The sequence below is a fragment of the Sphaeramia orbicularis genome, chromosome 16 (genome assembly GCF_902148855.1).
Source record: "Sphaeramia orbicularis chromosome 16, fSphaOr1.1, whole genome shotgun sequence".
NCBI lineage: Eukaryota > Metazoa > Chordata > Actinopteri > Kurtiformes > Apogonidae > Sphaeramia > Sphaeramia orbicularis.
In genome coordinates this window covers 59,204,554-59,227,761 of record NC_043972.1, presented here as the reverse complement: position 1 = coordinate 59,227,761, position 23,208 = coordinate 59,204,554, and the positions used below count along the sequence as shown (strand labels likewise).

The following is a 23,208-nucleotide window of genomic DNA, read 5'->3' as shown; positions in this document are numbered from 1 at the left end:
TTTACACATGATTACAGCATAAGGAAGCATTTAGTTAATGGTCGACATTATGATGGTCAGAGAGATGGAGTTAGGATGGAGGAGGAGGAGGAGGAAGAGGAGGAGGAAGAGGAGGAGGAGGAAGAGAAGGAGGAGGAGGAGGAAGAGGAGGAGGAGGAGGAAGAGGAGGAGGAAGAGGAGGAGGAGGAGGAGGAAGAGGAGGAGGAAGAGGAGGAGGAGGAAGAGAAGGAGGAGGAGGAGGAAGAGGAGGAGGAGGAGGAAGAGGAGGAGGAAGAGGAGGAGGAGGAGGAGGAAGAGGAGGAGGAAGAGGAGGAGGAGGAGGAGGAAGAGAAGGAGTAAGAGGAGGAGGAGGAGGAAGAGGAGGAGGAGGAGGAAGAGGAGGAGGAATAGAAGGAGGAGGAGGAAGAGGAGGAGGAATAGAAGGAGGAAGAGGAGGAGGAAGAGAAGGAGGAAGAGGAGGAGGAGGAGGAGGAAGAGAAGGAGGAAGAGGAGGAGGAAGAGGAGGAAGAGGAGGAGGAATAGAAGGAGGAAGAGGAGGAGGAAGAGGAGGAAGGAGGAAGGAGGAGGGGAGCATCAGGACACCCCTCTTCCTCCTCCTCTTCCTCCTTCCTCCTCCTCCTCTTCCTCCTCCTCCTCCTCTTCCTCCTTCCTCCTCCTCCTCTTCCTCCTCCTCCTCCTCCTCTTCCTCCTTCCTCTTCCTCCTTCCTCCTCTTCCTCCTTCCTCCTCCTCCTCTTCCTCCTCCTCCTCCTCCTCCTCCTCCTCCTCCTCCTCTTCCTCCTCCTCCTCCTCCTCCTCCTCTTCCTCCTCCTCCTCTTCCTCCTCCTCTCATAAATCCAGACTCCAGTCCAACACTATCATGTCATTCCTTTCATTACTACATCGTGCTGAGAGTGCACCGCTGTATATACCTTCTATAGACCCCCCCCCCCCCCCCCCCTCCGCCAACTCTCAGAAATATTGATGGTGAGGGTGCTGGTGTACCGCCGCTGAAAAATGTAGCATTTGGACACAGACCGAGAGAGAGAGAGAGAGACAGAAGTGTGTGTGAGTTGTAGTATTATTGACATGCACTGACATCTGAGCCTGTTCACATTTTAATGAGACAGGGTTCGATAAAGCTCAGAAATGCAAACGAGCTGCACACGCCCAGAAGCTCACAGCCCCCCCCCCCCCCACCCACCCACCCAAAAAAAAAAACAAACTCACAGGCCCCACTAGCTCCAGCTGACAAGAGCGCAACCTCCACTCCAAATATTTCCTTCAGATAATGATTAGACAGAAATGAAGCGTAGACACCAGTACCCATGCTTACCCTGACACTGGTACCCACACTCACCCTGACACCGGTACCCATGCTTACCCTGACACCCTGACACCAGTACCCACACTCACCCTGACACCCTGACACCAGTACCCACACTCACCCTGACACCAGTACCCACACTCACCCTGACACCAGTACCCACGCTTACCCTGACACCCTGACACTGGTACCACCACTCACCCTGACACTGGTACCACCACTCACCCTGACACTGGTACCACCACTCACCCTGACACCGGTACCCACGCTCACCCTGACACCAGTACCCACGCTCACCCTGACTTTGGAAAAAATCTAAATCTGACCCAGTGTATTTGTCTCATTTCTGTTCCAACTATCTGATCACACTTAAAATCAGACAGAATCGCCTACAGAGGAACTGTTCAGTCAGATAGAAGAACTGATTTAGAGACAATAGATCTGGAAAATCTGATTTCAACAAATCTGAACAAGATGTTCTTTACTTGTTCCATTGGCTGAGTTTTTTTTGCTTTATTGAAGATTTTTTTGCTTGATTGAAGATTTTTTTTTTTTGCTTAATTGAAGATTTTTTTCTTAATTGAAGTTTTTTTTTTTAATTCAACATTTTTTCTGCTCAATTCAATGTTTTTTTTTTCTTAATTCAAGATTTGTTTTGCTTAATTCAAGATTTGTTTTTTGCTTAATTTAAGATTTTTTTCTTAATTGAAGATTTTTTTTTTGCTTAATTCAAGATTTTTTTTCTTGCTTAATTCAGGATTGTTTTTGCTTAATTGGAGATTTTTTTGCTTAATTCCAAGTTTTTTTTTTTTGCTTAATTCAAGATTTGTTTTGCTATATTGAAGATTTTTTTTTTTTTTTGCGTAATTCAAGATTTTTTTTGCTTTATTGAAGTTTTAGGGCGACACGGTGGTGCAGTGGTTAGCACTCGTGCCTCACAGCAAGAAGGTCCTGGGTTCGATTCCAACACCAGTCGACGGGGGGTGGGACCTTTCTGTGTGGAGTTTGCATGTTCTCCCCGTGTCTGCGTGGGTTCTCTCCGGGTACTCCGGCTTCCTCCCACCATCCAAAGACATGCACTAATAGGTTAATTGGTTAATCTAAATTGTCCATAGGTGTGAATGTGAGAGTGATTGTTTGTCTCTATATGTTCAGCCCTGCGATGAACTGGCGACTTGTCCAGGGTGTACCCCGCCTTCGCCCCTATGTAGCTGGGATAGGCTCCAAGCGACCCCCGTGACCCTAGTGAGGATAAAGCGGGTTCAGAAAATGAATGAATGAATGAATATTGAAGTTTTTTTTTTTTTTTGCTTAATTCAAGATTTTTTTTGCTTCATTCAAGCCAAAAAAAAAAAAATCTGCCAATGGAAGAAGTGAAAATAATCTTGGTCAGATTTGTTGAAATCAGATTTTTCAGATCTGTTGTCTATAAATCAGTTCTTCTATCTTAGTGTACAGTTCCTCTGTAGGTGATTCAGTCTAATTTTAAGTGTGATCAGATAAGTGGACTAGAAATGAGACAAATCCACTTGGTCAGATTTAGATTTTTTCCAGTGTTTAGACTAATTTGAGTCATAAAAAAGTCCAATAATCTCACACAAGGGTTCAGTCACTGATTATTATTGTCAGTAATTTTGTATTTTTTTATTTTCATTTTCAACCAAAGGTCAGATTCACGTCTTTAAATATGTTTTTTGGTCACAACTCAAACACGTTCAGTTTATTGTCATCAGGAAATATTCACAGAATCTGACCTTCTTTTCTTAAAAAAATTAGTCCATGTTGAATTAATTAGTTGAATCACAGACACACAGATCGATAATAATAATAATTTCTCATTTTTACAGTTTGTCTTGGCGCTCACATTTGTCTTTAAATGCCGTTGACACAGTCTTCCATTTGTAACCATAGACTTATTTAATACCAAATAAATGCATTTAACGTTCAAGTGAAAAATTCATCTTTTCACCGTTACACATTGAACATCAATAACTAATGTAATAATAAAAAAAAATACTGCACTGAGTGTTTTTCAGTGGTTGTGTTTGAACAGAACACACCATCTGCTGGTTTCTCCGTTTATTTGGATGTGTTTTTGTTTCTTTTCTTCTCTGTGACTGACTGTCTTTGAGCTTTGAAGACATTATCTCAGCTTTTAGAAAACACTGATTCATATTTTTCATCATTTTTCTGTTCAGTAATTGATACATTTAGAATATATTTGACAGAAAAACCAACAGTGAAGTTAAGTGTTAAATGCATCTTTATGTGTTTGGTTGAAAAATATCAGTTAATGCCCACAAGCGATGAGACGACAAAGAAACATCTGCAAACATGTACATTCACTTTAAAACCAACCCTCAGCTCAGTGTCTCCAAATAGTGTTTTTTTTTTCTATTTTATGCAGCCGACAATGAATCAATGAATGTGGAAAATGACATCTACATGAACTGACTGTGAAAATAGGCATTAGTTGTAATTTACAGTTTCTGTTCATTTACCAGGGGTGTTAGAAAATATCAGTTCTGCAGTATATTGCGATATTTCATTTCACAGTACTGTATCGATATTAAAAAGTACTGTATCGATATTTTTTAGGTATTTATTCAAATGCAGATATTGTGGAGGTTCATTTTTGTTTTTCTTTATTGTTTATTTTATTTATTATTATTATTATTATTATTAATAATAATAATAATAATAATAATAATAATAATAATAATAATAATAATAATAATAATAAACACTTTTATTACATAATGTTAGTTCCTTTGTTGGGATTGAACTCAAATCCTGTTCTGATGTTAGTTCTGAACTAATAGAATCTGAACATTTGAACAGGATCTGAAACTGGAATGTCTGTAAAACAGAATTTCAGTTTGAAACACAGGAACATTTTGTGATAGAACATTAGATCCTGTTGTGATCAAATAAAAATGTGTTTAGTATTTGTGCAGATTTCTGGTGTAATTCAATTCTTCAAGGAAATAATCATTTAAAAAAAAAAAAAGACATAACAAAAGTTTGCCTTTTTAATAGTATCATGATATATTGTGATGTATCATATCATGATCCTATTATTGTGATTTCTATCGTATCGTCAGATTCTTGCCATTTTTTTTGCTTAATTGAAGAGTTTTTTTGCCTAATTGAATTTTGTGTTTTTGCTTAATTCAAGATTTTTTTTTGCTTAATTGATTTTTTTTTTTTTTTGCTTAATTGAAGATTTTTTTTTGCTTAATTCAACTTTTTTTTTTGCTAAATTCAAGATTTTTTTTTTCTTAATTCAAGATTTGTTTTGCTTAATTCAAGAGTTTTTTTTCCCTAATTGAATTTTTTTTTTCTTTTGCTCAATTGAAGATTTGTTCGGCTTTATTGAAGTTTTTTTTTTTTTTTGCTTGATTCAAGATTTATTTTGCTTAATTCAAGATTTGTTTTGCTTAATTCAAGCAAAAAAAAAAAAAAAAACAAACCTGCCAATGGAACAAGTGAAAATGATCTTGTTCAGATTAGTTGAAATCTGATTTTCCAGATCTGTTGTCTATAAATCAACTCATTTTTGGGTTCAAATGTCTTATTTCAGTCCAATTATCTGTCAGTGCAGGAAGAAAATGGCACTTTTCAGGTTTTATTAAAATAAGAAAATATTATCTAAGGATTATAGAAGGATCAAATTCTGATTTTAAGCAGAATATACTTGTTTGAACTCTTCAGATGTATTTATCGGTAAACCTGTCTAATCCAGTCCAAATGGGTTGAGGGTAAAGTCCTCCAGACTCATCCACAACGATGGAGCTGGGTTCATTAGAAATATTGGTTAAATTAGTTCATAGGGATTTAATGATTACCAGTATAACAATAAACCGCGGTAAAATAGCAGACGGTTAGAATTACTGTTTAAATTCTAATTCTCATGATAACTGTGTTTGATTACCGCACTTTTCCAGAAAAAACACCTATGTAAAGATCTGCTTTTATGTCAAATATCTGAGTATGGTTTTGATTTATTACAATTTTAATTTTCTGTACCTAATATTTGGAACCAATATTCACTTTTAAAGTCTTTGAAAAGGTTCATTAAGCATCTGTGTGTTATTTATTCAATAAATTATATACATCTTTCAAATCAGATTTTATAGTTTTTTGTGTTTTGGTATAGTAGGTTTAAGTGAAAAAAAAAAAAACAATTAGCAGATGATATAGATGAAGTTGTGCTGAAAAACAGATCCCAAACATGGGTATAGTAAACATTTGTTTATATAGTATATAAAGGCAAAATCAGAAGGACTGAAAAAATGGATAAAATGGGCTCAGACCACTAAGGGTTAATATTTGAATGTTTCTGCAACAGAAGGGACATTGGGACGATTATTTTATTTGTTTTTTTTGTTGTTTTTTTTTGAAAATACAACTTGGTTAAATTATTTCAGTGTGTATATCAATACTTTTTGAACATTTTGAGCACAATTTCAACAATACTGCGATAATAATAATGACTGTGATAATTTTGGTCACAATAACCCTGATATGAAATTTTCCTATGGTTACATCCCTAATTAGTTGTCATATGTAAGTGGGGTTCAGAACAAGACGAACGTCCTTGGAACAAAAATAATCTGATTATACTTTTCTTTTTTTCTTTTGTTCAGACAAGGTATAGTTTTTAGTTTTTCGATTTCAAGCAGGTGATATCTAAAAACTATACTTTGTCTGAACAAAAGAAAAAAAGAAAAGTAAAATTACATCAACGGAAGACAAAATGAACGTCACTAGCCAAAAAAAATCTGAACAAGATGAATTCTCAAGAAGTAAATAAACCTAAAAAAAAATTTTTTTCCAGAGAAATATTTGAAATCTAGTTTATCTACAGTACACTGTAAAAAAAAAGAAGTTAATATTCCAACAGCAGGGGTGCCGAAAAAATACAGTAAAATAATGGAAAATAACCATCATAAAAATACGGTAATATTCCATAATTAAAATAAAAAATTTTTGCCCTAACTTTACATGAGATTTTGCTTTTTTTGTTTTTTTTGTTTTTTTTTTTACTTTTTAGTTTTTGATAAAGAATATTTTCATGTATTAAAACAATCAAATTACATATATATATATATATATATATATATATATATATATATATATACATACATATATAATTTTCAGTGAGACTCAGTTGTCCAGTCCACTGATAAAAACTGTATTTGGACAGTTTATCAGTGCTTATACATGTTATACATTCACAAAATACATTTATTCAACATTTTTGTTGTGAAACCTCCTGTAATTACACAAGATATTTGTCAATTAACAAACAAGTCTGGTTCAACTGACAGAACAAATACTTCTTTAACGATTAATTGTCAGTAATTTTATCTTGTTTTATTTATTTATTTGTTTAATTTTTTACAGTATTAAACTTTAAATTAACAGTTTAATCTCATTAATAGAAAATAAACATTTGTGAAATTATGATACATTGGAAAATGTATTTTAACTGTATTTTTCTGTGAAAAAAGAAAAAAATTGTTTTAACAAATTTAAATTGTTTTGGTTATTCACAGTTACAGTTTTTTCATGTTATTTTATATTTGACATGTAAAATCACAGCCTGTTTTTGTCATTTCATTGATATTTTCCTGTATCTTAAAAATACAGGAAAAATTTGTAAAATAAACAGTGAAAATTCTGTTAAATTACAGATTATTTTTTACAGTGTACGTCAGATATTCTTTTCGTGCAGTGAACATATGTTTTGTTTTCCAGTATTTAATAAAGTCCAGTATTGGCACCGACCCATAGGTCCGTTAAATGAGTGTGTGTGTGTGTGTGTGTGCGTGTGTGTGTGTGTGTGTGTGTGTGTGTGTGCGCGCCTCAGTGTGTGCACACACCATGAGCTCCACAGTGCTTACACTTACAAATGCATTCGATACCATCAGCAAAACAGTCGCTCAACCACACAGCACTGATTGAAACCTCTTCAAAGTGTGCATTTAGGTAATTGCACGACTCTCACAAATATGTTTGAGTCCACTTAAGGCTTCTAAACACCCCGGGCAATGCCGACTCTGCTGGTTTCAGTCAGCCCTGACGTAGCCCCGCCTTTAATAGAAAAGAAATGAGTTCCCCCTAAAGTGATTATTACTCACTCACTGCCGCCACATGTAAATGACTTTTATGAGAAACTAATGATGTGGAAGTGTCCAGGAAGGGGAAGACGGAAAAGAGGAGGAGGGAGGGAGGGAGGGAAGACAGAAAAGAGGAGGACGGGGGAGGAGGGAGGAGGATGAGGGAGGGAGGGAAGAGGGAGGAAGGAAGGAAGACAGAAAAGAGGAGGAGGAGGGAGGAGGAGGAGGGAGGGAGGGAAGACAGAAAAGAGGAGGAGGAGGGAGGGAAGATGGAAAAGAGGAGGATGGGGGAGGGAAGGAGGAGGAAGGGGAAGACAGAAAAGAGGAGGAGGAGGGAGGGAGGAGGGAAGGAAGACGGAAAGGAGGAAGACAAGAGAGAGAGATGGAGAGGGAGGAAGGGGAAGACAGAAAAGAGGAGGACAAGGGAGGAGGAAGGGGAAGACAGAAAAGAGGAGGACAAGGGAGGAGGAAGGGGAAGACAGAAAAGAGGAGGAGGAGGGAGGGAGGGAAGACAGAAAAGAGGAGGACAAGGGAGAAGGAAGGGGAAGACAGAAAAGAGGAGGAGGAGGGAGGGAGGGAAGACAGAAAAGAGGAGGAGGAGGGAGGAGGATGAGCGAGAGGGAGGGAGGAGGGAGGGAAGAAAGAAAAGAGGAGGAGGAGGGAGGGAAGATGGAAAAGAGGAGGATGGGGGAGGGAAGGAGGAGGAAGGGGAAGACAGAAAAGAGGAGGAGGAGGGAGGGAGGAGGGAGGGAGGAGGGAAGGAAGACGGAAAGGAGGAAGACATGAGAGAGAGATGGAGAGGGAGGAAGGGGAAGACAGAAAAGAGGAGGACAAGGGAGGAGGAAGGGGAAGACAGAAAAGAGGAGGAGGAGGGAGGGAGGGAAGACAGAAAAGAGGAGGAGGAGGGGAGGAGGGAGGAGGATGAGCGAGAGGGAGGGAGGAGGGAGGGAAGACAGAAAAGAGGAGGAGGAGGGAGGAGGATGAGAGAGAGGGAGGGAGGAGGGAGGGAAGACAGAAAAGAGGAGGAGGAGGAGGGAGGGAAGACAGAAAAGAGGAGGACAAGGGAGGAGGAAGGGAAGGAAGACAGAAAAGAGGAGGAGGGAGGAGGGGAGGAGGGAGGAGGATGAAAGAGAGGGAGGGAGGAGGGAGGGAAGACAGAAAAGAGGAGGACCAGAGAGCAGGGAGGAGGGGAGGAGGGAGGAGGATGAGAGAAAGGGAGGGAGGAGGGAGGGAAGAAAGAAAAGAGAAGGACAAGAGAGAGAGATGGAGAGGCAGGGAGGGAAGACAGAAAAGAGGAGGACCAGAGAGGAGGGAGGAGGGAGTGTGGTGACCAGGTGCTTGTGAGCCTCATGGTGGACAGAGTGTTTGTGTGGGACACAGAAGTGGAATACTGGAACACAGTCTAGATTTTTAAACTATGTGCATCTTATTGTCAGGCTTATAAACATGAATAACAACTATTTGTTTTGGTGTCACACAGTACGTATATTTTTGCACTGGGTATTTATTTTTTGCCTTTTTTGCACAGGTTTCAATAACTTTTATTACTTGTAAAAACAAAACAAAAAATCTACTTGTAAAAACTCAAAAATGAAACCTCAAGTTTCAAATATTGTAATTAAATACTTTTAGAAAATCAGCTTCTTTTTTTTTATTTGAGTACATGTTCTCAGCCCTCAAAGTTAAACTAATCTCTGTGCAATAAAACAAACAACAAAAGTTCATAACTGACAACATTAGAACAGCTGTTTCCACTTCCAGTCAAACTAACATTACTGGGACTAAAAACCTCTGTGCATCCAAACACAGAACAGTCAAACATTTAACATTCTAACACAGTAATAAAAGTAGAATAAGATAAAGTGAATATCCTGTGGAATTTTGTCAAAAAATAAATATCCACATACTGAACAAAAGCATATTTTGTCGTCTCAAGTCTCTCAGTTCAAACTCCAAACTTAAAAACAGTTTAAAGGGAATATGGATCAAATCTGACCAAACATCACATGCAGACAGTGTGTCGCTTCAGGTCGTACTCGTCTAAATGTGCGATGGAGAAATAAGTCTGACACAGTTCACAGAATACCCTCTGTGGATCACACCCCACCACTTTCTCCGATGTCTTTTCTGTAGTTGCATTGTCTTTTTTTTGGGCGGAGTCTCCATGATTTCCACCAATATTTGCATGTCGGTGTCTGAGGCTTCTGCCTTTGTTTTGTGTGTCAGTGGGCGGAGCTCAGGAGGACACAGGTGATAGGTTGATGGACTCCTGACCCCACATGTATGTTGGTTGATTGACAGCGGACACAGCCAATGGTGATAGCGCTGTCACCGCTATAAAATGAAAGTCATGTTTAGAGGAAGACGACTGTCCTGAACTTTGGACAGACAGAGACAATCAAATGAGGACATCGTCTCAATTTGTGGGATGTGGACAAAATGGTCATGATGCTGTGGAGACCTGCACAAAATGAGGGACACCTGGTCATCCTAGGAAGGAGGGAGGAGGGAGGAGGGAGGGAGGGAGGAGGGAGGGAGGAGGTTTGGCTGGGTCCACAAAGGCAGAGGCTGGTGTGGTGTTTGTTGTGTTTGTGGTGTTTGTTGTGTTTGTGGTGTTTGTTGTGTTTGAGGTGTTTGTTGTGTTTGTGTGTTTGTGGTGTTTGTTGTGTTTGTGTGTTGTTGTGTGTTGTTGTGTTGTGGTGTTTGTTGTGTTTGTGGTTTGTTGTGTTGGGTTTGTGTGTTTTGCTTGTGCTTGTTGTGGTGTTTGTGGGTTTGTTTGTGTTTGTGTTTGTTGTGTTTGTGTTTGTTGTGTTTGTGTTTGTTGTGTTTGTGTTTGTTGTGTTTGTGTTAGTTGTGTTTGTGTTTGTTGTGTTTGTGTTTGTTGTGTTTGTGTTTGTTGTGTTTGTTGTGTTTGTGGTGTTTGTGTGTGTTGTGTTTTGTTGGTTTGTGTGTGTTTGTGTGTGTTTGTGGTGTTGTGTGTGTTGTGATGTTTGTTGTGTTTGTGTGTGTTTGTGGTGTTTGTGTGTTGTGGTGTTGTTGTGTTGTGTGTGTTTGTGGTGTTTGTGGTTTGTGTTTTGTTGTGTTTGTGTGTTGTTTGGTGTTTGTGGTGTTTGTGGTGTTTGTTGTGTTGTGTTTGTTGTGTTTGTGGTGTTTGTTGTGTTGTTGTGTTTGTGGTGTTTGTGGTGTTTGTTGTGTTTGTGTTTGTTGTGTTTGTGTGTGTTTGTGTGTGTTTGTGGTTGTTGTGTTTGTGGTGTTTTTGGTGTTTGTTGTGTTTGTGTGTTTGTTGTGTTTGAGGTGTTTGTTGTGTTTGTGTTTGTTGTGTTTGTGTGTGTTTGTGTGTGTTTGTGTGTGTTTGTGGTTGTTGTGTTTGTGTGTGTTTGTGTGTGTTTGTGTGTGTTTGTGTGTGTTTGTGGTGTTTTTGGTGTTTGTTGTGTTTGTGTGTTTGTTGTGTTTGTGGTGTTTGTTGTGTTTGTGTTTGTTGTGTTTGTGTGTGTTTGTGGTGTTTGTTGTGTTTGTTGTGTTTGTGTGTGTTTGTGGTGTTTGTTGTGTTTGTGTTTGTTGTGTTTGTTGTGTTTGTGTGTTTGTTGTGTTTGTGGTGTTTGTTGTGTTTGTGTTTGTTGTGTTTGTGTGTGTTTGTGGTGTTTGTTGTGTTTGTGTGTGTTTGTGGTGTTTGTTGTGTTTGTGTTTGTTGTGTTTGTTGTGTTTGTGTGTTTGTTGTGTTTGTGTGTTTGTTGTGTTTGTGGTGTTTGTTGTGTTTGTTGTGTTTGTGTTTGTGGTGTTTGTTGTGTTTGTGGTGTTTGTTGTGTTTGTGGTGTTTGTTGTGTTTGTGTGTTTGTTGTGTTTGTGGTGTTTGTTGTGTTTGTGTTTGTTGTGTTTGTGGTGTTTGTTGTGTTTGTGTTTGTTGTGTTTGTGGTGTTTGTTGTGTTTGTTGTGTTTGTGTGTGTTTGTGGTGTTTTTTGTGTTTGTGTTTGTTGTGTTTGTGTGTGTTTGTGTGTGCTTGTGGTGTTTGTTGTGTTTGTGGTGTTTTTGGTGTTTGTTGTGTTTGTGTGTTTGTTGTGTTTGTGTGTTTGTTGTGTTTGTGTTTGTTGTGTTTGTTGTGTTTGTGTGTGTTTGTTGTGTTTGTGGTGTTTGTTGTGTTTGTGTGTTTGTTGTGTTTGTGGTGTTTGTTGTGTTTGTGTTTGTTGTGTTTGTTGTGTTTGTGTGTGTTTGTGGTGTTTGTTGTGTTTGTTGTGTTTGTGTGTGTTTGTGGTGTTTGTTGTGTTTGTGTTTGTTGTGTTTGTGTGTTTGTTGTGTTTGTGGTGTTTGTTGTGTTTGTGGTGTTTGTTGTGTTTGTGGTATTTGTTGTGTTTGTGTGTTTGTTGTGTTTGTGGTGTTTGTGGTGTTTGTGTTTGTTGTGTTTGTGGTGTTTGTTGTGTTTGTTGTGTTTGTGTGTGTTTGTTGTGTTTGTGGTGTTTGTTGTGTTTGTTGTGTTTGTGTTTGTTGTGTTTGTGGTGTTTGTTGTGTTTGTTGTGTTTGTGTGTGTTTGTGGTGTTTGTTGTGTTTGTGTTTGTTGTGTTTGTGTGTGTTTGTGTGTGTTTGTGTGTGTTTGTGGTGTTTGTTGTGTTTGTGGTGTTTTTGGTGTTTGTTGTGTTTGTGTGTTTGTTGTGTTTGTGGTGTTTGTTGTGTTTGTGTTTGTTGTGTTTGTGTGTGTTTGTTGTGTTTGTGGTGTTTGTTGTGTTTGTGTGTTTGTTGTGTTCGTGGTGTTTGTTGTGTTTGTGTTTGTTGTGTTTGTGGTGTTTGTGGTGTTTGTTGTGTTTGTTTTGTTTGTGTGTGTTTGTTGTGTTTGTGGTGTTTGTGTGTTTGTGGTGTTTGTTGTGTTTGTGTGTGTTTGTTGTGTTTGTGGTGTTTGCGTGTGTTTGTGGTGTTTATTGTGTTTGTGTTGTTTGTTGTGTTTGTGGTGTTTGTTGTGTTTGTGATGTTTGTTGTGTTTGTGTGTGTTTGTTGTGTTTGTGTGTGTTTGTGGTGTTTGTTGTTTGTGGTGTTTGTGTGGGTGTTTGTTGTTTGTGATGTTTGTGTGTTTGTTGTGTTTGTGTGTGTGTTTGTTGTGTTTGTGTGTGTGTGTGTTTGTGTGTGTGTTTGTGTGTTTGTTGTGTTTGTGTGTGTGTGTTTGCTGTGTTTGTGTGTGTTTGTTGTGTTTGTGTGTGTGTGTGTGTGTGTGTGTGTTTGTGTGTGTGTGTTGTCAGTTGAAGCTTGTTGGTTCATATGCAGTCAGTGCTGCTCACTTCCAAACACTCGTCTGATTTTCCAAATGCATCTTTGCTTCAGCCCACACACTGCAGCCTGCCTTCCTTCCTTCCTTCCTTCCTTCCTCCCTCCCTCCCTCCCTCCCTCCCTCCCTCCCTCCCTCCCTCCCTTCCTTCCTCCCTCCCTCCCTCCCTCCCTTCCTTCCTTCCTTCCTCCCTCCCTCCCTCCCTCCCTCCCTCCCTCCCTTCCTTCCTTCCTTCCTTCCTTCCTCCCTCCCTTCCTTCCTTCCTTCCTTTCTCCCTCCCTCCCTTTCTTTCTCCCTCCCTCCCTCCCTCCCTCCCTCCCTCCCTCCCTCCCTTCCTTCCTCCCTTCCTTCCTTCCTTCCTTCCTTCCTCCTGCGTCCTCCTGTTGTGTTTTTTTTAGTCCAGGGTAATTTTTTCAGTCTTTAAACTCCAGACTTCCTTGTGTGTAAATGTTGCTTCTATAATTGGCCGACTGCCGGTGTTGAACCCAGAGCTGTGACGGAACACGTGTTCAGACCTCGGCAGACCGCACCGCCTCTGAGACCCTTTAACACGTCTGAAAACAAACCACTGAGGAGAATTCAGATAGTAATTACAACAGTTTAGACCCTGGAGTTTAGACAAATACACAAATACACAAATATACAAATACACAAACACACAAATACACAAATGCACAAATACACAAATACACAAATGCACAAATACACAAATATACAAATACACAAACACACAAATACACAAACACACAAATACACAAATGCACAAATACACAAATACACAAATGCACAAATACACAAATGCACAAATACACAAATGCACAAATACACAAGTATACAAATACACAAATACACAAACACACAAATACACAAATACACAAATATACAAGTATACAAATACACAAGTATACAAATACACAAATATACAAATATACAAATAAACAAATACACAAGTATACAAATACACAAGTATACAAATACACAAATACACAAACACACAAATACACAAATATACAAATACACACATGAGGCCTCAGTGACGGCTTTGGACTGTGTACTAATCTTCATTTCTTCTTTTGTTTTCATTATGTTGATGTTTCTTTTTAAACTGTGAGGTGATCGTGGCTAATGTCTGTGACCGCAGGGAAATTAAGAAGTAATTAAATACTGGATCACTGTATTTAAGTACAGTCCTCAGGTATCTGTGTGTGTGTGCTTTTACTGCCTTCATTTGAACATACATGACATGTACTTTGGACTCCTTACATTTTCAAAACAGGCTCTTTAATTTAATTAATTAATTTATTTATTTTTTAATGTATTAGTGATAGTTAACAAGACATTGTGGACAGAAAAACAACAACAACACATATACAAAGGGAAAATCAAACAAACAAACCAAAAACAACAACAACAACGACAGAGTCTTGACAAACAACAACGACAACTAAATGTAAAGAGCAATTAAACAATACGGCTTGGGTAGGGGCGATAGGGAAAAGGAGAAGAGAGGGGTGTGAATGAGAGAGGGGGGAGTGAGGGGAAAATAATAATTGTCGTAATAACACAAAAAATATAATAATAATAATAATAATAATAATAATAATAATAATAACAATAATAATAATAATAATAATAATAATAATAATAATAATAATACCAGTAGTCTAATTTGCTAGTATTATTGTGGCGGTGGTAGCGGTGGAGGCAGTCACAATACAACAGTCAGTTAAATAATTTAATGTTTGTAATAATGTATTTGTATCATACTATCTGTTTTGAGTTTATATGAATTAATTTAAATTAATATGGCTATGGCTATTATTTAATTTAATTTAATTTAATTTAATGCATTAAATGCATCATTTATTTTTATTCCATAACGTTTGCCTGTATATCAAGATTAATTTGACCCAAAATTGATGAAACAGTAACACATAAATGAAACAGTCTCTCGTTGAAACCGTTTGATAATATCACACAAGACAAAAATAGAAAGAAGAAAATGTTGTAACAATGTGAAAAATGTGAAATGTCTGACATATTTAAAAAGGAAAACACAACGACACAAAAACAGACAAAAAGACGCCTGTTTTTTTCTGATTTTATGTAAAACCTGAAACATATGAAGAACATACACATGTCCAAACCATCCAGAGTCACAGCATTTCCATTTACACACTGGAGTGGTGTTGATTATTTTTGGTCATTTAAACTTGATTTGAAATTAGAATGGTTGAATAGTTTTCACATTTATCAGCTCTGGAGAATCCAGTAGATTTAACTGTTAACATGTTATTTGTGCTGCAGCTGCAGTCAGTATGTGTTCCAAAAACAGACACAAACATTTGGACGTCTATACCGAGGTTCTAATAGTTCTGGATTTTTCATTATAGTTTAGTTATATTTAGTTTTGACTTTTTTTTCTCTAATTCAGTTATTTTTAATCCGTTTTTAGAGCAGGTTTGATAGTTTTTATTAGTTTTAATTTTTTTCTAAATGTTTAGTTTTAGTTTAGTTTAGTTCAGTCGTCTCTTTTCTCTTCGTCTCTGTCGTCGTATTCAAATCAATCCCAGACAGGACTCTGCTGCTTTAGTCTCCATGTTTCCAGGTAGAGTGGGGACCAGAAGACGACTGGAAACCACAAGTGAACACAAGTGACGGACCCTTAAATATCATATGGTGCCAGCAGCTAAAATTGCTAGAGTGAAATCAATCGATTTCATATCAATCCGACACTGACAAAGACGGAAACGAAGGGAATTTTATCCGTACTTTTTATTTCTTTTAGTTAGTTTTGTAAACACACAATACAGTTTCAGTTAGTTATTGTTTTTTTTTCTTTTAATTATAGTTTTTATTTATTTTAGTTAACGAAAATGTTTTTTCAATTCTAGTTTTCGTCACTTCGTTAATTTTTGTTAACGATAATAACCTTGATCTATAGTAAGCTTTAAGTTCAGTATTAAAAACACTGTGAAAATATATACTGGGTTTAAGTCTGAGTCCAAACATGTTTGTTAGAAAAGTCGAATAATGGGATCCATGCGGACGAGTTTAGACTTGGATGTGCTTTAGTGTTTTCTCCGACGGCAGAAAGTCGTGAACGGCTGAACATCTTGATTCCTTGGCTGCACAATGAGACGAGCTGCTGATTCATCTCTTTTAACTAATCAAAGTTGCTTAGCTAATCTGTTTTCTTTCAACAAATCCACTTTCCCTCAGCTTAATCCATTTGTCCTAGTTAGCCGGCCGCTCTGTTAGCTAACACGTTTCCCTCTTCCCTTCCTCTAATTTATCTCCCCCCCTTTCTTTCTCTTTCTCTTTCTCTCTCTCTCTCTCCAGCCTGTAAGCGGAAGGAGCAGGAGCAGAGTAAGCTGGAGCGGAACCAGGGCCCCAAGCGCACACGCCTGGTCTTCACCGACCTGCAGCGCCGTACGCTCTTGGCCATCTTCAGGGAGAACCACCGCCCCACCAAGGAGCTGCAGGTCACCATCTCCCAGCAGCTGGGCCTGGAGCTGTCCACCGTCAGCAACTTCTTCATGAACGCCCGCCGACGCAACATCAACAAGTGGGCGGATGAGGGCCGCCCGTCCTCCACGGGCTCCTCGGGCTCCAGCGTGTCCTCCTCCGCGGTGTCCTGCAGCACGGCGTGATGTTTCCGACCTCGCCCAGAAGGTCCGGTTGGGGAGGGCGCGGTGAAGAAGGAGTCGGGGGAGGGGGCGGATAAGACTGGTCTAGGCAGAGATCAGCTGTAATTAATGTCCTCCTCGTTATTTGATGGAGTGACGGAGCCAGCTATTATAGATGATTTTATGAAGCGAAGCATTTTTTTTCCAAACCAAAGTCGATCGCTCCCTTGAAATGGAAAGGGGGCGATAACCCAGAGTGATATGACGGCAGGATGTGAGGTCCTGCTTGTATAGTCGAGGGTGCAGATGATGATGTGACTACAGGAGGAACCCCACCCTTTTACACAGACTCCATCCCATCGCATTATTTTGTAGATTAGAGTTAACGAGGGTTTCACGAATCAGGAGGAAGCATATTTCGGTGAACCTTCAGATCTATCGTCATCTCTCCAAATGTGAAGAACCAAGAGGTGACGCCATCATCGAAGACGTTCATCCTCCCCCCTTTGTTCTTATGGTCCTATTTTTCTCAAGAATCAAAGCGAAAGTGAAAAAAAAGGCGTTTTTTTTATTTTTTATTTTATAAATCATTCCATTTTCTTTCCAAAGAGCTTCATTCCCTTTGGTTCTCATGTCTTGTTGGACTGTTGGAGGTGTTCAAAGTCCAAACGTCTGGAATATCAACACAGCTCCAGCACCATCACATGCTTTCAACCCCCTTCAGATCAACAGGAGATTTGAGCGTTTCCTCCGTTCTTCTTCTTTTTTGCGATGGTGTTTTCGTACTTGAATGAACCCGCCAACGCTCGGAGAATGCAAAAACTACCACAACGGCAACAAAAGATTTGTTGGTGCAACTGTCAAATTTGAAGACACTGAATGAGCTCCCAAGCCAAAGCTCTGCAGCCATGTTTTTTTTTGTTTTTGTTTTTTTTTTGATGCTAAAACCAGGCGTCCAACCAACACCACCCTTTGAACCCAGACCAAGGAGCTCCGTCCGACACAATGTATAGTGACGCGGTCGTATTTTTTTCCACTTGCATTTTCCAAAAACAACACCTCTGCTCCATTCTGAAATGGTTTTTTTTACAGATGTCTAGAAAATGGAGGAATGTGATTCTTTCAGCTCTTTTTGTACAGATTTCAAGCACATTGCTCTATTTATAGAAAACCCGTTTGGACGTGCGGGGCGGTGGTTTCAGCCCCCGTTGATGATGTACAAGGTCATTTTTTTGGTCCACATAGGAAAGGCTTTAACACGCCTCCTTTATAGCCAGTAGATAAACCCGAGCAAGAACCTTTCAAATGCAATTGATGATCTGATCAACTTATTTATTACTACATTTGTGTATTTATTGTTTGACCTTTTTCCTTTCCTCTCTATTTATTTGGTTATTTATTTATGCTAACTATATACTGTAAGTATTTATTTAATAATGCTCTGTATGTCTGTGTGGAAACTGAAGACTTTTTTCTGATGGGCATTTTTAGCTGTAGAATCCCATCGTAATACCAAAGATTAACATTGCCTCCCTGAATGTACGGCCTGAATCCCTACACCCCTGCCCCCCCGCCCCACCCCCCCCACCCGATCCACTCAGTGATGTTGCGTACAGTATCTCTCTTTAAGGCCTGGCTTTTGTTTTTTTGTAGAATAACTGGGATTTCTTTACTCTTGCAAATGTCTCTTGCGATCAGCTCTTAAAAGCCAAGGCTAAAGCTTATTTGAATGTTGTGATAATATTAAAAATGAATAATAGTATTAATAATAACAGTAATAATGACAATGATGATGTGGCATCCCGTTGGTTCACAGGTTGCTTTGTAAAAGTTGTGTTCGGACCCAGCAGCGCCATCTGGCAGAGTGGGCTGGGGGTGTCTGGGGACCCACTTAAAGCACCATCTGAAGGCCCGATGAGTCCTTCAGGGTTACATACGAGCATGTACTGTGTGTATGTCCGCCTTGGGGGAAATGCATGGTTGTGACCCTTTTCCATTTCCCCTCCTGACCCCCCCACCCCCACCCCCCTTCCCCAGTGCAGTCCAGACACTCTCGTCTATGTCCAAGCTCAGTGTAATATCACTGTCCTCGTCCACATGCCAGTTGTCTCAGTTCCATCTCAGATTCACTCCTGATCTGCTGGGGGGTTTGAAGGTGCGTTTAACAGCTTTAACGGCTCTGGCCTTCGTGTTCCTCGGACTTGAAGGCTTTTGTTTGCCTTTGGGGGGTCCTCGGCTTTGCCTCTGGACAGGCCTTTACATGTTGGAGGCTCTGAAGGGTTTCTTCCTCCTCTTCTTCCTTCGGTCTTGTTCTGTGTCTTGTTTCCTGGAGCTCTACAGTTTTCCTTGGGCTCTTATGCCGCGTTTCCACTACATGGAACCGGTTCGACTCGACTCTGGTACCAGGTCCTATTCCTTGAGACCGTTTCCATTACAGGATACTACAGACTTTACAGTACCTGGTCGTCATAGTGATGCAGTGTGTTACTTCCATGTTGTCCGCTCACAGTTGCTGATTACCTCGCTTGTTGCGTGTTGTCTCGTCAAGCTCATGCTGAATCTTTACGTCTGAACCTCCTCGACTGACCATGGTGTAGTTTTACAGGCTGTCATCCTGTGGATTAACCTACCGACATATTTACTGTCGACTTCCATATCTGTTTTTTTGGTAAAACGGCGGGTCACAGAGACGACTCTGACCAATCAGTGGTCTGCAGTGTTTACACGTCACCTTTTAGTATCTGGTCTCCAGTCCTGGAACCGCAACGGAGGTGATACCAAAAAACTAGTACCAGGTACCAGATTCCAGGTCTGTTTTGGTAATGGAAACGCAAAAAAGCCGAGTCGAGTCGAGCCGGTACCACATAATGGAAACGCGGCTTTGTTCTGTCTCTTGTTTCCTTGGGCTCTCAGACCAGTCCACCCACAGGTTCCTTTCAAACTTGACCATGTTTTATTTACTTTATGGATGCTTAAATTTAGTTCTGCTTCTCTGCCCCCTTCCAAATGATGCCAAAGAGTGGGTTGCACGGCTGGTTTCTCTCTGCTTCTTTTTTCTCTTTCTCTGTCTTTAACGTTGGGGGGGTTGGGGTGGGGTATGGGGGGGGGGCAATTGCCAGGGCCCCCTTCACAGTGTGCACTTGAAAGACGGGCGGTCATGAAAGAGGCCATCGACTTTTTCGTAGACTTCAAAGGGGCGGCTTTTTTCATCCCGTCTCCTCTCTGGGTATCTGGTCTAAGGTCCGCTCTTGGCCAGACCTGTGGGCTTTAGGGGCATTCAAGGGGGGCGGGGGGAGATCAGAGAGGAGGCTGAATCATCCAGAATGAGTATAGTGGTAGTTGGTGTGTGTGTGATGGGGGGGGGGTGTTATTGGAGGAACAGGAGGTGTTGGAGTAGTGAGGCATGGAGCTGAATTAAACTTTAATGAGCAACAATTGTAAGCATGCTGAGAGTAGGGGGTGGGGGGTGGGTCAAAGTCTGTACGGGGGGAAAAATTAAAAATAAAAGAGCTTAGAGGCTCCTCTGCTGACCCGGACCCCATCGTATCAAAGCTGAGGTGACACCTTTCAGGTCTGTCTTTGTCTCTTTGACCGGGACACGAACACGGAGACGCTGTAATGAAGCACCTTCTGTTCCATGTCGACAGGGAAGCGCTTCCGTTGGTGTGCAGAGGCCAGGCCCAGCACCGGGGGGGGGGGGGGGGGGGCTGCGCTAGCATCTGAACCTACAGCACCCCTTAGTGGCCTTTATAGAAGCCTGCACAGGAAATAAGGCTGATGCTGATGCTGAGAAATTCTGAGGGGAAAACTCTCCCACCCATCTTTCCCAAATCTTCCCCACAGATAGGCCTAGGCCCTGGGACCAACCCATTACATTTTGGGCCAAGTAGGCCAAAGTTCAAGGTCACAGCAAGGTCACAACATCTACAATTTTCCTATCTCTCGTCATTGAGCAAGTTTCGAAAATTCATAAACAATTCAAAACGACTCTGATTAGCCTCCAATTTGATCCACCCGTAGCTTAGAACAATATCTTGTATCTGGAACAAAATTGTCCACATCCACTGTGGAATGTGGACTCTGTGGACATTTACATGTAACACTGAAAATCCCATTTTCCACACATTTAAAATTAGAACTCAACTAATATTGATTGGAATTTAATCTAATTGGACAGACACATGACTGGTACCAAGCTACAACTTTTTCTGCTGTATGGAACAACCTGGAAACTGTTGAATTTAAACAGAAATAGTCGATCCACACATGCACACCGTTAGGGGTGCTTGGTGGAGGTTTGCGTTCTCTGAACACTATTTATTTATTTCGAACATGCAAAGAAACAAAATAAAACAAAACAAAGCAAATTAAGACAAGAAAACAAAATAACATGTAAATGAACAGAATCTTTCTTCAAGCACATACAAGTCTGAATTTTGCAAAAGGAGTAGGAAGAAGTTTAAACTGATTTTAATCCAACCCTCCAGTGTTTTTACACCTTTATCACAGACTTAATACAAGAATCAAACAATACAATTTTCCTAATTTTAGCATCGAACCACAACAGATACTTAATGCAGTTATTGAATTATACATAACAAAGTGTTCATGGCAGTACCAAGGTTATTATCATTAACAAAAACTAACGAAATGACGAAAACTAGAATTGAAAAAGTATTTTTGTTAACTGAAATAAATAAAAACTATAATTAAAAGAAAAAATGATAACTAACTGAAACCGTATTGTGTGTTTATAAAACTAACTAAAACGGATAAAAATTATGGATAAAATTCCTGTTTTCGTCTTTGTCAGTGTTGGATTAATACAAAATTGATTTATTTTTGCTGTAGCAATTTTAGCTGGCGGCACCATATGACACTTTTTGGTCCGTCACTTGTGTTCACTTGTGGTTTCCAGTCGTCTTCTGGTCCCCACTCTACCTGGAAACATGGAGACTAAAGTTGGGACAAAGCAGCAGAGTCCTGTCTGGGATTTATTTGAATAAAAGATATGAAAAAACTAAAAGTAAACTAAAACTAAGCATTTAGAAAATAATGAAAACTAATAAAAACTAGCAAACCTGCTCTAAAAACGAATTAAAACTAACTGAATTAGAGAAAAAAAGTCAAAACTAAATAAAACTAAACTCTAATGAAAAATCCAAAACTATTAGAACCTTGGGACAAACAAACATCGGCTCGAACAAGGACCTTTTTCGTGGCCACCATGGACGAGGGTGGGGCGTGCATTCATTTGGCTCAAATCCACTTTGTCACAGATAGATGTCACTAAGGCTCCGCCCACAGCAGGTCTGAATGCGCAATTCAGATTTTTTGGGGAAATCCGATTTTTTTTGTGTGTTGGTTCATATCCTACATTAAATGCGACTTCTATCAGTTTTGAGTCTGAACTGAATGTGACCCTGAAGTGACCCACATGAACTAAACAGGTCCTGAAGTGACCCACATGCACTAAAGAGGTCCTGATGGAATACCAGACCATGCAGACACACACTGTGTTTACGGAAGACACATTCTGGGGACGCAGAACTGGGACGGTTGTCACATTTCAGTGACGTAAAGGTCGGATAAATGAGACATGGACGTTCAGACTGAAGTCACATTGGAAAATATCAGATCTGGATCAGATTTTGGACCACTTATGAAAGTGGTCCGGGCCAGATAGTGGTCTGGGTCAGATTTAGGACCGCATATGAAAGTGGTCGGGGTCAGATTTAGGACCGCATATGAAAGTAGTCCAGGTCAGATTTAGGACGGCATATGAAAGTGGTCGGGGTCAGATTCAGGACCACATGTGAAAGTGGTCCGGGTCAGATTGGTGCTGTTCAGACTGTCTTTAACAGATCAGATCCAGGTCACATTTGGGTGAAAACATCAGATTTGTCTGCAGTCTGAACGGAGCCTAAATATCACACACTGAACCTTTAAAGCTAATACTTCAGTTTATGCTAAAACAGACCATAAGCTTTTTTAAATGAACATTTAAAACACAAACAAAAATAAACAACAACAACCAAAGATAGGTGGGTAACTGCGGGTACTTTTCTGGGTTTCCTGTGGACTCCCATGTGTTTAGTGTTTATGTGGAGCTGGAACTGAGAACCTGACATGAGGCAGTGTCTTCACATGGAAGTCCTTTGACTCTATTCTCCCCCCTGTCCGCCCCCCCACCCCCCGTCCTCCCCCCTGTGTGTACATGAAGACTTTACCCATCTACCTCAACTGTATGAGATGTTGTGTGGCAAAGATATTCCTTAACCAAAGAATCCATCCTGTCAGGGCGTCTGTCTGTCTGTCTATCTATCTATCTATCTATCTATCTATCTATCTATCTATCTATCTATCTATCTATCTATCTATCTATCTATCTATCTATCTATCTATCTATCTATCTATCTATCTATCTATCTATCTAATGCTGCGTTCCAGTCCACCTGTAACTGGTGTTTTTCCATCCTTCTACTGGTGTAAATGCACTGGAATGTTCAGTCAAACCTGGGACTTCCCACCCGTGAACTCGTACTAGATCCATGTTCTCCAAATTCTGAGTTCTGACGTCACGTAGCAATGGCGCCCCCCCCATGGATGTGGTGTTTATGCAGATTGTTTATTAAAACCAGGTATGGCTCTGATATTATTTATCTGCAAACGTTCTGCAGAATCAGCAGCTGCTCTAGCGTTAGCTAGTTTTCAGTCCATGGAGTGTAAGAATAAATTCATACCAAATACGAATCCAAATATACAAAGAACTTAAGAGGTAGAACAGCTTCTCTTGCCTTATGCACCGTTTTTCCTCCTCTGTTTCCCTCAAATAAGCAACGAGCAAACACCTTTGGCGATAGAAATGACTATAAATGAGCATAATGTACAGTCCACCATGC

General features: G+C 40.0%; 1 protein-coding gene across 2 annotated transcripts in view; it reads left to right on the top strand.

Annotated features, from left to right (window-relative positions):
• onecutl (one cut domain, family member, like) overlaps positions 1-16,501 on the top strand; it is a 30,049-nt gene extending 13,548 nt beyond the window's left edge. For both annotated transcript variants that reach the window (XM_030157137.1, XM_030157138.1), the window contains one exon: positions 16,020-16,501. In XM_030157137.1, coding sequence (XP_030012997.1) covers positions 16,020-16,330 — 311 coding nt within the window. In that variant the 3' untranslated portion in view covers positions 16,331-16,501. The remainder of the gene's footprint in view (positions 1-16,019) is intronic.
• Positions 16,502-23,208: the final 6,707 nt, after the last annotated feature.